The sequence below is a fragment of the Petaurus breviceps genome, unplaced genomic scaffold (assembly GCF_028583685.1).
Source record: "Petaurus breviceps papuanus isolate PSGF00001 unplaced genomic scaffold, PetGlider_PUasm1.0 90847, whole genome shotgun sequence".
In the NCBI taxonomy this organism is placed as follows: Eukaryota; Metazoa; Chordata; class Mammalia; order Diprotodontia; family Petauridae; genus Petaurus; species Petaurus breviceps.
Window position 1 is genome coordinate 1,035,721 of NW_027187360.1, and position 15,010 is coordinate 1,050,730.

Below are 15,010 nucleotides of genomic sequence, written 5' to 3' on the forward strand. Positions count from 1 at the left end.
GGGGGGGGGAGGAGGATGAAGGAACCGAACCAGATGACCTTCTGGGACTCTTCTAGCTCTAAATCTCAGGATCTTAGAAAGCAATTTCTATGTGAAAAAACACGGGGTGAGAAGACTCTAAAAATGAGTCCAGTAACATGTCTTAATGACTGAACCATCCAAAATGAAAAAAAAAAAACCTTCCTCCTAATGGTATTTATCTTGCAATAAGGTTAACATTTGGTTAAACAGTAAATTTTACCAAAGCACAGCACCTAAATGGGGTTGACTGAAAGATCATTCCAGACCTATTTCTTAATGATTTAACAAGTCCCTAAGATTTATTCAGTTTACCTAAATCACCTTCAATAAGATAAGCTACCTCAACCCAATAAAATTTCTTTCTTAATCTCTTTCAGGATGCCCATAACTGTGAGATGTTAATATCTTTCAACATACTTTACTCCTTTTTACTGCCAAAATGCCTCCTCTTATATATGGAGACTTCAATGGGTACAACGTAATTTCTGCAAAGCTGTAAATGTGCTTTTGAGTTATGTAAGTCCAATAACTAAAAATAAAAAAGGAGGGAAGAAGAAACAGAAAAAGGAGTATTGTCTATGTTTGGCTCCTGTGGGGTGTAAACATTATTTGCTAATAAGATCTTTTCACTACCAGGTAGTTAAAAGTCAATTTATATATCCTTTTTTTTTCCCTAAAGGAATCTCAAAGATCTCTTTATTAAAATGCTCTGGGTATAAATCTCTTCTGCTTTGTTTTTGATATGCAATCATTTGACTTGGAAAGCAAAACACAGTTTTACATATGCACTAAGAACGCTATTTCACTTAAAGAGCACAGTGAATCAATGGTAAATGCCAAAAGCCTCTCAAAACAACATAGGTCAAATCCTATTACCACAAATTCCAAGGGACTATTTAAATTACGATGATGGACTGTCCTAGACCAATTATATCTGGAAAGCTCCAACAGCTGGGGCTTGACAGGCTTTTGTTATACAGATACTTTGTTGTAACAGGATCTCACCTATGAAGTCAGGGGACTAGACCCCACAATTTTTCTAGAAGGAAAGGATGGTTCCATTTTACCACCCCACTAAATGAACATGCCCAAAGCCTTTCTATTGTCTTCTACTTCCTGGAATCTCCTTCAGAACATAAACTGCACACTTTAAAAAATTAACTGAAAGCCATCGCACCTTATTCTTAATTAACGGACTTTTGAATTCTGGTAGGTTAGAAGACCAAAAGTGTCTGTGCAGAGATCTGAAAAACTAAACCCTACAAAGAATAAGAAACAAGTGAACAAAAAGCATCCAAGGTTTTAATTCAAGCATCTGCTGCCAGGAAGTGTTTTCCTTACCCCCGGCTGTTTCATTTTCTGTAGGGCAAACTTGAGCAGGTACGATAACTGTTCGATGGTAAGCATTGTCATAGCTTTACTCTGCGTCTCAATGCATTCTGCTACAGTGATTTTCTATAAGTGAAAATTATACAAATGTTCAATTAGAAAAAATTTGTTCACATGCCCTCCCACTATATTTATTTGTCCAGAAAGCACACCTACAAGGAATAGTTCTTTCTAATGAAGATGGGTCAGGTTTCAGTAAGGAAGGCCTCCAGGTTTCAGGGGAGATGAATTTTAACTGCAAGATATAAAGCTCACTTTGACTGGTGATGGTCACTGATTCTCCCTTGAAGGGGGCAGTCAAGCCCTTGTTTATAATCTTTCAACTCGACCATGACATCTATTACCTGGTCTTGAGTCTCACGGTCATGAAGGTGAGAGTATTAAGAAGATCATGGAAAACAAGACTAGTCAAATTGGGAGAACTTTGATTCTCCCTGGGATTTAGGAATGGGTGTGAGATAAGCACCCCAGTTAGTTTCAAGAAGGTGGTTTCCTCAAAATGATGAACAATTTTTGTTCATGCCACTGATAGAAAGGCATTAACTCAACTGCCAACACCAATGGAAAGAAACACTCTTTCCCATGGTCTGTGTATTTATTTTGCATGGAGGGCTGGAAGCTAACATTTATATGACTTAATTCTTCATTTACTAGTTCTGTGAAGTCACTAGAAAGAAAGTAAAAACAAAGAGACACCATGTCTCTCTTAGTATGTTGACTGATAAAATACATTTGTAGCAACATTCCTAACCAACAAGGAATGGAATGAAGAAAGCTAGGCTGAGCTACATGGTCTTGCCACATAGCATGGAAAGCTCCTAGAGAAGAGGATGATCTATATGCCCATGAGATTCATTTCACAAGTAATGGAATCAAGGAATCATTTTTCTTCCCCTTAATTACACTGGAAAGTTGTTACAACTTTTCTCCAGTTTGAATCTTCATTCTACTGTTAATCGATTTAGAGCATCCATATTGTCACCATAGGCATCCTTTGGATTGTTAGAGGAAGGGCCCATAAAAGCCACACAGCAGGTGAATATGGTACATGATGGAGCCATCTATATCCTCAAAAGAAAGCATCATCGCGTGGAGCACCCAATGTCTTCTCTCTGTGCTTTGCATGGATTATTTTCTTGCTAATAGATAAAATTTGTAGTGTTGTTATCCAGAGAATATCAAATGATTTGCACCCAGGATCATTTCCAGGTATTTCTCTTCTCGGTGTTCCATTATACAGTTTAGAAGTAGTAGTGAAGACAGGAGTCAGTCAAAGAAGGGGATAAGAAGTTCAACTTCCAGAACCATTCTCAACTTTGGTAGCTAACAGGCAAAGCCTAAAAGGAATAAAACTGAGCTTTTACAACCAAAATGCCAGGTTTCTATAGCTCACTTTTAGCATTTTCCTCAAAAAAAAAAAAAAGTATGTTGGAGGATAGATAAAAGAATCTGGTTGTCATCATTTGCATTTATAGGGGCAAAGGAAGGAGCTGATTTCCCAAAGGAACAATCAAATGATCTGCCATATTAACGTAGTCCCAAAATTTGATTTGCTTTGGGATCCATGTGATGCCTCATCTCAAATTATAAGTTTCAGATTTTGTTTTTAAAACCAAGAGCAAGCATTACATTTTGCATTCTTCAACAGCAAGAAGTCATGTCTTGTGATACTGTTTGGAAAGGTATCACTACACATTCTTTGAAAAGTCTCAAAGTTTTTTCCCCACAATGAATATCATTGTTTTTTAGATCATACAAGAAGTATCTGAAATCTACTATAATACAAATAAGTCTTCTCTTCTCGATAGTTGTTGGAAAATTCCAAAGGCCCACCAAGAGAGGTAGTAGCAAAAAAAGAAGGAAAAGATTCAACAAATCCTGTAGGATGTTTTCGAAACTTGCAGGCTTGATGTTAAGTAAGTGGACTTCTGATAACATTAGAGAAACCAGGGAAGACTAGTTCTCAGTCAGAAAGTAGAATGTAATTCCAAAGCAGGAGAGCAATTGCTGCCATGCCCATTCAAGCAGATGGTCAAAGAGAGTAGTGACCTAATGACACAAACATTTTGTGTAGAGTGGGGGAAAATCTTCCCCTGCCCCAAATCTGGACAATAGTAAGGAAAAGGAAAGAAGAAAAGGGAAGAAAAAAGAGGGGAGGCAGAGTAGTACTTTTCATTGGGAACTAACCTCACATTCTGGGCAAAACCAATCCCCCTCTGGTTCCGCAGTCAGTTTCAGACACTTAGCATGATAAACCCGAGGACAGAGCTCACAGCAAAGGACTTGGCCTTCCCGATGACAAACCCAGCAATAGAAATCATTCCGTCCATCCTGCGGTACAACATCAACAGGGTCTGTGGTGAGTGGCTGCTTCATATAGTAAAACGGACCATGTCTTAGTTCTGACTGAAATGTAGGCAAGAAAGACAGGTTTGGTTTCAAAACAAATTTGCATTCTCAAAAGAAATCTAAACAACAACACCAATAACAATAACATCAACAACAAACAACAACAGCACATCACATTGCACAAATCTCATTCTTTGAATCAGGCTTTAAAATCATGTCATCATCCTACACGTTCATAAGGCCTTTCTATCATGCTAGTTTTAGAAGTGGGTGTGAGGGGAAAGGTGCAGAATAGATCAAAAGCTTTCTAGTACCTAGTGCTAAGTCAGCTCTTGGCTAGATAAGGGAAATTAAAATTCCAATATATGAAAATCCAAACCTACAAAGCAGAGAAGTTAGAGATTGGTGATTACTGGAACAAAAATCCAAACTAACAATAAACTAGGGAATGGTGATTCCCATTTATCTCAGGAATCTTTGACAACACAGCTTGTTCTAATGTACTTAAAGTACATTTTGGGGGTTGCAGAAATTCAAAAACATAACCCTTAAATAAAGTTAAGTTCATAACAAATTGTTATCCTTAACTAATGTGGGATAAACCACACAAAAACTAAGACTCCTAGTGACTTTGGGTGAGTCATTTTTCTCAACTTCAGATTCTAGATCTGAAATATCAGAGGATTGGGTTGAATCCCAGAGCTCCCTTCTAAGTCCTATGATCCCATGACCCTAAATTTAGGAGGCAGCATGGCATAGTGGACAGAACGCTGGAATTGGAGTCAGTGAGGCCTGGGTTCAAATACCACTTCTGACACTCTTTGACCATGGACAAGTCACTCAACTTTTCTAAGACTCAAGGTAAATGGCTAAGTTCTTTAACTTGTGGACTAGATTGGGATACAGTAGGAGAAGTTCCCACACTGAAAAAAAAATGAAAGATCCTTGACATACTGAAAGCAGAATCCAAAAGGCTTTCATGGGGTTTCCAGCAGCAGAGTATCTCAAACACAGTAGTCCTATAATCCAGTTCTTCAGTTCAATAAGCACTTGTGAAATAAATGCTCTGCACTAGACATTGTTAGGTGCTAGGGATACCAAGACCATAATGAAACAGGCCCTGCCCTCAAGGAGCTTACATTCTACTGAGGGTAACTACAATGTGTGCAAGAAGGCATAAACAAAACAGGCAAAGAATAAACACAAAGCTCTTTTGTAGGGAGAGCAACACAACCAGAAGAAATCAAGAAATGCCTCGTGCAGGAAGTGGTGCCTAAGCTGTGTTCTGAAGAAACCTAGGGATTCTAAAAGGCAAAGGTAAGAAGGAAAGGCATTCAAAATATGCAGGAAATCCTATACTACAGCAAGGAAGCGAGTAACAGAATGTGTGCATGGAGGAAAAACAATGGCAAAAAGGACAATGTGGCTAAAGCTTAGTGTGGGAGGAGGAGGAGGAGGAGGCAGAAAGTGCAATCGGTCTGAAGAAATATGTTGGAGCCAGACTATGGAGGGCTTTGAATGTCATCCATGAGTGTGTATTTTACCCCGGAGGCAAAAGGGAGCCACTGATGCTTCTTGTGTAGGGAAGAGACATGATCACGGCTATCTTTTAAATGCATCAATGTGGCACCTGTGTGGGAGATGGGTTGGGAAGGAGGGATTAGATGTAGGGTGACCAGTTAAAAGGCCAAGGCAATAGGCCAGGTGAGAGGTGATCATTGCCAGAACTATGCTGGCAGCAGTGTGAGTGGAGAATAGGGGACAAAGGCTAGAGATATTGTGAAGATACAATACACAAGATTTGACAGTTGACTGCATCTAGGGAGTGAAGAGGATGACTTTTAGATTTGAACTTGGGTGAGTAAAAGAACGGTGGTACTCAGCAGAAATAGCAAAGTTAGCAAGGAAAGAGGAACCAAGGCTTCCTCCTGGCTTCAGATGGAAAGAGAGCAAATTTTCTTTTGGACATGTCGAGATTAAGATGCTTATGAGATTTCCAGGTAGATGTCCAGCAGACAGAAGGAGGCAGTGGAATGGAGCTGAGGAGAGAGGCAGGGGCTGAATTAAGTGGCACTGTTTGTTTGACTTGATGCCAGTGGTCCAAAAGAGCCAGCAGCTTTTACAGTTTCTATGTGACCATGGCTAAGAGGTATCCAACAACACTCTCTGCTCCTACTGATTCAATTGAGTTGATGCTGATCCAGCCCATGATCATGACTCAACAAAGCCCAATGCAGCAACTACCAAAACAATTAGAATAACAAACCATAGAGGGCTGTTAAGAGTCAGAAGGGACTCTAGAAATCATCTTCCTCTCCCTCCATTTTGTAGTTAAAGAAACTGAGGTTCAAATGTGTGCAACACAGAACTGAAGAGTAACACTGGCATCAGGCAAGGAAAACCCACCTCAGAAGATGACGGTACCACAAGGAGCTTGACAGGCAGGCCATGTAAAAGAGTCCATGTTGGGAGAGGTCACTTTGTGCTAAAAACACCTCATGCTACTAGACAGCCTTTATACACAGTCACCAAGTGCTCAGCAAATCCTTGTTGGTTAATCCTCATAAAGCTCGTGACCCCCAGTTTTACTCAATAATAACTGGGGCTCAGAAAGGATAAATGCTTTGTCCAAGGTTATTCATTGGATAAATAATAAATCCCTCAGCATTAAGCCACACAAGAAACACCTGGTCATTTTTTGTCCTTTTGATGACCACTTTTCGGGTGAGTGTCAATGAAGGAGTGCTAGATTTGAGGTCAGAGGACCTAGCTCTGCTACTTACCAATAATGGGGGAAGGGATTGGACTAGACAAGTTCCATGGCACTATGATCACAGGCACTCAGAGGAAACATCATCATAGAATGACAATGAGGATAACAGTACCACCTCGTACTTAATAGTGCTTACTAAGAGGCAGTGTGGTATAGGGGATAGAGAGCTGGCCTAGAAGCTAGGAAGAGCTGGGTTCAAGTCTTACATCTAACACACACACCAAATCACTAAATCTCTCCATGTTCTAGGCAACTCTCAGACTACAAATTAGAGACAAGTTGCCAACCTGCACTGGTGGAGGGAATTTCCTCACCTGGAAGTTGCTCTCAAGAATGAAATCAAAGCTCCAGCTCCTATCTCTGTCCTTTGTTTTTTGAAAGCTCTTTCACAAGCAATTTCTCATTTGATCCTCAGAGCAATTCCATGCAGTAAGGCAGAAATGACCAAACTGATTTAAAAATCTACAACAGGCTGATTCCCCAAATCTGACTTGTATAAAAGCTGAATGTAAAACAGGAATTCTTAACTTTGTTTCTATCATGAACCCCACCTGGTCATCTGGTAAAAGCCTATGGATCCCTTCTCTAGATGTTTTTAAATAAAATAAATATGTAGGATTTACCAAAGAAATCAATTATATTGAAATATAGTCCTCAAAATATTTTTTGAAAACAAGTTTACAGACCCCAGGTTAAGAACCCATGGAGTAAAAGAACAGCTGGAAACTTGATAAAGGTAGAGAGCCAAGATGATCAAAATGAGTAAGCATCTTTGAGCTTGAACCTCTCAAATCCTCCTCTCAGAACTCATCACAGGAAGGAGGAAATCCTGGATCCTCAAAGGCTCTGCCAGATGAGCCCTAGTTCTCCCAGGGCCTATCAAGATAGAAAGGCTTTGGATATGAACCTAGCAACAGGCTATGGGGTCTACTGTACAAAAACCAGTCAAACAAGTGGGTAGAAACTTATCACCAGAAGGCTGTCCACCAACCAGCAGATGAAGTTTTTGGCCACAGCCCTTTATGAGACCATTTACTAAAAGTGTAGAGAGGTTGTGATCTGAGTTGGTGGAAGAAATATGCACACTGATGAAATCACGATCATTGAAGTATCTGAATTGAAGGAAATGTTAAAAAAAAAATCACAGTAAATATAAATATATATGTACATATATTTCTGCATAGTCATTTTGGAAAATTATTTTTAGAATATAGGGTTAGGTTTAGGGATTTGGACCTATGATTTTCACTGGCATAAAGAATTCCCAGGAGAAGGAACTCCCTCTACCAATGCAAGTTTGGTTACCAATGCAACAAAACTCCCTCTTCCATTGGCAACTTTTCTGCAACATAAGGGTCTTAAGAGAACTGCCTAAGGCAGTAGCATCAAACTCACATAGAAAAGAGGGACCCCGCCAACCCAGACATAAGGATGCATATTGACTAGGTTTTAAAATGCTATCCATGTTTTATTCAATTTTTAAATTTATTTTGTTAAATATTTGCCAATTACATTTTAATTCAGTTCATGCCCCACTCAGAAGAGTCGTGGACCACATGAATGTCTGACATCTCTGTTATAGATTTAAGTCCTCGTGAGAAAACTCCCTCTTATTTTCTTTTTTTTTTGGAGGGCAATTGGGGTTAAATGACTTGCCCAAGGTCACATGGCTAGTTTTTGTGTTAAGTGTCTAAAAACTCCTTCTTATTGATGAAGATGGCCAACTTGTACAATTTATGGTTTAGAAGAGATGCCAAGGTCTATTGAGAGGTATAGTGACTTAACCAGGATCACACTGCCAGTATGTGACAGAAGTGGGACTTGAACCCAGCTCTCCATCCAACATACCATATTGCCTCTCTTGATGGGAATGACCCACGTTCAGGCCACTATAGTATGTGATTGTCATTTGACAAACAACTGAGATACACCTGGAGTCAAATGACTTGGCCAAGAAGTCTATCCAGTGCACATCCAGGACCAGAGCCAGGTCCCTTGGAGCCCCCTCACTTCCATCTTCAAGATCCCATGACTGCAACACCAGACAAGCCCTCCACACTTGGGGTGCACTTGTTGCAGAAGAGCTTCCAATAACTCCAAAAATAAACATTCTCTGGAAGTTAGAGACCAATTCACTTACACAGAATGCCATATGCATCGCGTAAGAGTGCAGGGGAAGCATTTAAAAGAGCATTTTAAGCAAAAGGAGAAGAGCAGGCACTGCCCAGGCAACAATGACGGCACATAGCAACGTCAGGGCTTGTGAACGGGAAGGGGAAGAGGGTGGCAAAGGGAGAAGCAGACATTCCCAAAGACAACCTCCCCTCCTCGAGCCGCGAGAACTACTTCTGACTCAACTGAGGGTTTCTAAGAGGTTTTTGTGGTTTTGCAAGCTTTCCTTGCTTTCTGTACCTCGCTTCCTTCATCAAGTTAAAGGGCTAAAAATAGGCCAGGAATCCTCCCCAGGAGCCAAATGGAACTGGATGAACTGTAAGTGACAAAGTAATTTGCCTAACAGGACACACGTTTAATTTGTTTCTGATGTAGGCAAATGTTTTGATAGTTGAGAAAAAAAAAATCTTTATTTCCCCCAAGATTAACTAAGGTTGGAGGCAAGCCACTAGAGATTCTATCTTACTGTCCATTTTTGAACTGAAATATCTTCCTTCAGCAGCAGCTGCTACCCAGAATTTGTTACTTAAACAATCCCACAATCCAGCAGCTACCTTTCATAGCTCATCTGGCTCTGGAACATATTGCCTGTTAAGAATAAAGGCATCTCTAATAAATAACAAACATGCTGCTTGGCCTCCCATGGATTACAACTTTCTCCCACCTGTCTTTAGCTAATGTACCACCCAAATAATTAGATAGACAAGTTCCAACCTGTGCTACTTACAGGGATAATTGCAGAGTTTAGATTCCAATTGCTCTATTTTTTTTTCCCATCCCCTTTAATGGGTCACATCAACAACAAAGGGGCTTCGAAGACACCTACCACATCTGCAGGTTTATCCTTTTGCATATGGTAGATGCTAATATGCCAGGTGGGCATGAGTTTAGGGATTTCAGTGCATCTTATAATGTGATTACAAAAAAAAAATAATTCAGATCCCCCAATTTATTCCCTGAATTTATGCAAAGAGTATCATAGAATGTCAAGAACTGAAATGGACCTAGAAGGTAATGTCATCCCCAACCCTCCATTTTACAGTAGAAAAAACTGAGGCCCAAAGTGGGGAATATCACTTACCAAGGTTACACAATTAGAGTTAGTGGCAAAATAGACCCAGGATTCAGGTCTTCTGATGCTTAGTACTGTACTCTTTCCAGTACACTGTACGTCTGTTTCTCCATTTTTTTAACACCTTTGGGGGACCGGGGGGAAGGGGGAGGGGGGGAACAGAACAATAGAAATTCTGATATGATTTCTTAAGGCTCCCCAGCGTGGGTTCTATGACTATTTTATGACATTACATGGGGAGGAAATCCAGGTCCCCTAAAAGGTTCCAATAAAATCTATTCCCAACATGCCCCTATAAGGCATGTGGACTTACAAGGATACAATGGTCTCATGTGGTAGAAAAATGGTCAGATTTCATACACAGCTTTTCAATAAAATGGCCTCTTAATAGGAGATAGAGGAATCTGAATATTTGATTTTATAAATGGCTTCTCTTCAGGAAATACAATTAAGAATTCTGAAGGGCGATTAAGGTACATAGAAGGAAAAGGGATATTTAATAAATATGCCTTAAAACTGAAGAATGTAGGACCATCTCCAAAGGAGGGTGAGAACACCATACTTAACAGCAGTCAGGCTCCAAAAAGACTAAGATTTAGTGGGGATAAATATGAGGTCTTATACTTGAATTCAAGAAATCAACTTCATAAGTACAAGATGGTGGAAGGAATGGCTAAAGAACAGTGGTAGTCTCAATGAGCCAACAGTGAGCTATGGTGATCAAAAGCTCATGTTATCTGAATCTACACTGAGCCTCCCTAGTACTCTGCCCTAGTCAGATCATATCTAAGATCATATACTTTATTCAACACTGAAAGCCCCCATTTAAGAAGGGCATTGATAAACTAGAGAGAATTGGAAGGAAGGCAGCTAGGATTATTAAAGATGTAAAGATAATGCCAGTAGATGAGAAGCAGCTGAAGGAACTAAAGATGTTCTGACTCCAGCTGAGACATTTAGTAGAAAAGGAAACCTGGAAGGGACTCGCTACCTCTCTTCGAGGAGACAAACAGCGGTCATTCGGATCTCGGCTTCGACTTGTTCTGATTAGCTCCAGAAGAAGCAAATCCAAGGGGCAGAAGTTACAGAAAGTAGAGATAGGTTTGACATAAGGGGAAAAAAAACAACTTCCTCCTAACAATCACAGCTATCCAAAAGTGGAATGGGTTGACTCTAAAAGTAATCATTCCTTCTCACTACAGGTCAAGAACATGGCAGATTGTCTGTAATGTTAATGGAAGGAATTCTTGACAACCTAGGCTAAGCCTCCCAGGTCCCTTCTAGCTCTGGAGATCTTTCACAGAAACTAAAATGGACTTAAAATACAGCATGAGGGAAATGGGTTAGACACAGGAAATAACTTCTCAACAGTTAGAGCTATGGAAAGTCAGTGTATATTAGAGGGTGGGGAACCTGTGGCCTCGAGGCCCTCTAAATCCTCAAGTGTGGCTCTTTGATTGAATCCAAACTTCACAGGACAAATCCCCTTAATAAAAGGATTTGTTCTGTAAAACTTGGACTCAGTCAAAAGGCTGCACCCAAAGCCACATGTGGCCTCAAGGTCAAACGTTCCCCACCCCTGCTTAGAGTATATGATATAGACTAGCTTCTCCACAGACAGGGCAGAGTCCCATCTGTGTGGGGTTGGCTGAGGATTCGTCTGAAGGAATCAGATCCCAGAATTATAATATTTTAGACATGAAAGGAACCTTAAAGATCACCTAAAGTACAACCCCCTCTCATTTTACAGATAAAGAAAATAAGGTCTAGAAAGGGGAAGTGTGGAAGTGCCCAAAAGTCACTCCAAAAGTTAATTAGTGGGAGAACCAAAAGCCAGGTCTCAAAACTCTTCGTTCCATGCTCTCTCCACTATGCTGCCTCCCTCAGACTTTGGGATTTTGAAAATGGAGTTATTAAAACAATCAAATCTAGATTCCTCAGGGACTTGGTGTACAATTTGGGGATTTTACATGCCCTGAGCTACTCCTCTATATTTCTTGCACCCCAGCCTGCCACCACCCCTGCTATCTATTGGGAGGGTGGGTGGTAAAGGAAATGGTCATTTCTTCTCTTTAATAGTAACAATGATAAAAGGGCTCCTGCCAGAAGGGTGAACTACTACAGATTTGAAATGTGGTTTAGGGATCTTTATCATCTGTTGCCTCAGAACTGAGGTCTGACTGTCAGGTCATAATATCAAAGGCAATAAAAGGCCTATGAACCAGTAGGGTATGACTATGTTATTCTAAAGAACAGATTTCAAACCTCCTTATTTCCAAGTACAAGCAATCCTGAGCCCATGCTCAGCAGGAGGGGGCAAGTTATTCCTACACACCAATCATAAGGAAGCATCTGAAAACGGTTCAGTCAAGAACCCGCCAGCAAAAACCATCTGGCCTCAGAGTCCACTTCCTGTCTTGGCCAAGACTAAGGGAAAAGGATTCTCACTATTCCACAGGGGCATAAAAAGGGAGCATAAAGGTCCCCAGCCTTTAACTTCTCATGGTCTATACTTCTCTAACCACAGAGCACAGGCTTAGAAATCTGCTGGACATGGAGGCTGTGGACACTATGGTGGGCACCCTACCCCCCTTTTTTTTTCTGAGGCAATTTAGTCAAAACAGCACAAGGCAAGCTAAGGCTGCAGTTTCAGAAACACTTAAAAAACAGACAAGTAACGTAGCTCCCAGTACCAACGCAGTACTGGAGACCTCTTACCTGCTCTTTACTGTTATTGTTGAGTAAGCCAGGCTTCTTTTTTTTCTTGATGGGGCTGGTAGATGTATCTTGAGGAGAGTGACCGTTTGAAGAATGGGGAGGGCTGGGAAACTTCCTTTTTTGCGCCGTCCGCTCAGCAGAGCCAGGATCTGTAACACACATACAGAGGACCATGGTTTAACTGACTACCAAAAGTTGGTCTGAAACATAAGGAAAGATACACTGTAATATATAGTCTCAAATAAAAACCTCCCCAGCTTGGGACAGGTTATAATAACCTTTGTTAATATTACTGTACAAATACTAAAGAATTCTCTCTCCCCATTTCCTTTAGCCTAAAGGATCCTACTACCCAATCCCACTCTTAACCCCTACCCAGCCCATAAAAAACTCCAAGAGGGTGTGAATAAGCTGTCTGGAAACATCCCTAATGGTTATTTTCAAGCACGGAGCCACCCACCCCCAAGGACCCAAGTTAGATTTTCTTGGTCTTCTGTTTTGTAAGGCACAAGGCATAGTAGTTTTCCCCAGTGTTTCCATCAAAATTACAGTTTCTCCATCATTCCTCCACTCTTCACATCTAATCACTCCTAATCAAGTTGTAAATAAGCAGCTCTTCCCAGGCAGAACAGCTCTCAACCTTCCCATCAAAGCTAAATGCAAAAAAAAAAAAAAAAAAGCCAAGAGACCTCTGATTTCCATTTGAAATGCCTCCATACTCCCAGGCCCTCATCCCCTTTAATGTCTCCAGCAGCTGGTCTAACCTATAAACAACACACACAATAACTTTCACCTGCAAAGACTTGAATCCACTCCATACCAGAAATCCACCTCCTTCACTGAAAGAAACAATCTAATGCCACCAGCCTGTAATGACTAGGCACTGTATTTCAGACTCATATCCTGGGAAACCCAAGCTTATAGGATTTAGGAGAGGAAAGTCTAAGAGCCAAGAATTACCAAAGGTTTAGAGTACTGACAGCATCAAAGGCAGGTATGTGAACTTCCCATGTTGATTATTCTGCATGAGTGACCTGGATTTCTTCTCCCAGATTTTAGCAGTAGAGGCAAGTCCACACAAGTGGAAAGATGTATCAGTGTCCCTTCGATCTAGGAAGGCTAGAACTGGGTGGTGCTTAGTATGGAGCTTCCCAACAAAGCTGGCTGCAAAGAACACCATTACTGATCTCCCCCATGGAATCACAACCACAGGAAGAGAAACCACTTCCAGGTCCTCGGAGTTGGGTCTGATTCTACAAGAGGGGCCCTTTCTCCTTGTCCTTTGGAGCAACCAGGGTTTCTTTTTCCATCACTGCTTCCCAAAACGGTAAAGAGAAATCTGCCTAAAAGTCCAGTTCTCAGTATTTCTCCCAGCTCTGAAACAATCCTTAAAGCAGATTAGGCACTATCCAGAGACGAGGCAAAGAAAGGCCTTTGTCCTTAAGTGTTCAGTATCAGGGTCCCCTAGGAAATATAATCACAATTCAAAAGGAGACACAGACAAGAACTACAACTCAGAAAGTAATGGGCTGAATTTATTAGAGGTGTTTTTTTTTAAGCAAAGAGTATGTAATAGAATTAGATTTATGGTTCCATGAGCAATCCTCTCTGATCTTTGTATATGGAAATGCTTGTATTTGTTGATGGCTCGTGAAGCTCAGAATAACAAAAATTAAAATTATTTTTAAAAAAAGATAGTCACAAAATGGCAGCTGAGGAATGCTCTTTCAGTCTGTGCAAGGCAACTTTTATTATTTTCTAAACAAAAATAGTGCATGACATCACTCTGAAAACCTCAATTTTGGGCAGCCCAGCAAAATTCAGTTCCAAGGTAAAATTTCTAATAGCATCCTGCCAAAGAAAGCCTCCTGAAGAAGCAGCAACCAAATGATCTGGGTGGATGAGTAATGAAAAAACCTCTGTGACTCACAGGAGGCGACTTGCCTCGGAGCCGATAGTCATTTTGATCGACTCCCAGAGTCAAGTCAAATCAATGAGCATTTTTATTAATCGCCTACTAGGTGCCAAGCTCTGGTCTGAGTGTTGGAGATTCAAAGACCCCAAAAAAGATCTCTGTTTTCAAAGAACTCACAATCTAAGGGTTAATAATAGCTGTGTTTATACAGCACTTTAGGTCTTCAAAGCCCTTATCTTGTAATATCTGTTCCCTGTAATAACCCTGTAAGGTAGGTGCCATTATTATTCCCATGTTACAGATAAGGAAACTGAGGCTGGAGAGGTTAAATGATTTGCCCAGGGTCACACACTACTCTGTGTGTGAGATAAGACAGGAACTCAAATCTTCCTTTAATTTAAGTGGTGCACTTAATTTACTGTGCAGCCTAGAAAGCAGGACATTTTAAGGAGGCACTCTCCAAAAGATCAAAGCATTCAGAATTGGATGATTTTTTTTCTTTTTTTTTGGGGGGTGGGGTGGGGGTGGGATGGTAGCAATAGAGTTTCAGTGACTTGCCCAAGGTCACAAAGCTATTAAGTGTCTGAGGTCGAATTTGAAC

The 15,010-nt window shown here is 40.7% G+C and overlaps 1 protein-coding gene across 19 annotated transcripts in view; it reads right to left on the minus strand.

Moving 5' to 3' along the window:
* The window catches only part of ZMYND8 (zinc finger MYND-type containing 8), a 540,997-nt gene that overhangs the window by 62,798 nt on the left and 463,189 nt on the right, over positions 1–15,010 (minus strand). For 14 of the 19 annotated variants that reach the window (XM_069072340.1, XM_069072341.1, XM_069072350.1 and 11 more), the window contains 3 exons: positions 12,495–12,643; positions 3,598–3,816; positions 1,363–1,476 (listed from right to left, as the gene is read on the minus strand). In XM_069072340.1, coding sequence (XP_068928441.1) covers positions 1,363–1,476; positions 3,598–3,816; positions 12,495–12,643 — 482 coding nt within the window. Of the gene's footprint in view, positions 1–1,362; positions 1,477–3,597; positions 3,817–12,494; positions 12,644–13,454; positions 13,611–15,010 lie in introns of those variants that run through there. The other 5 variants (XM_069072352.1, XM_069072354.1, XM_069072360.1 and 2 more) reach the window with 3 other exon arrangements.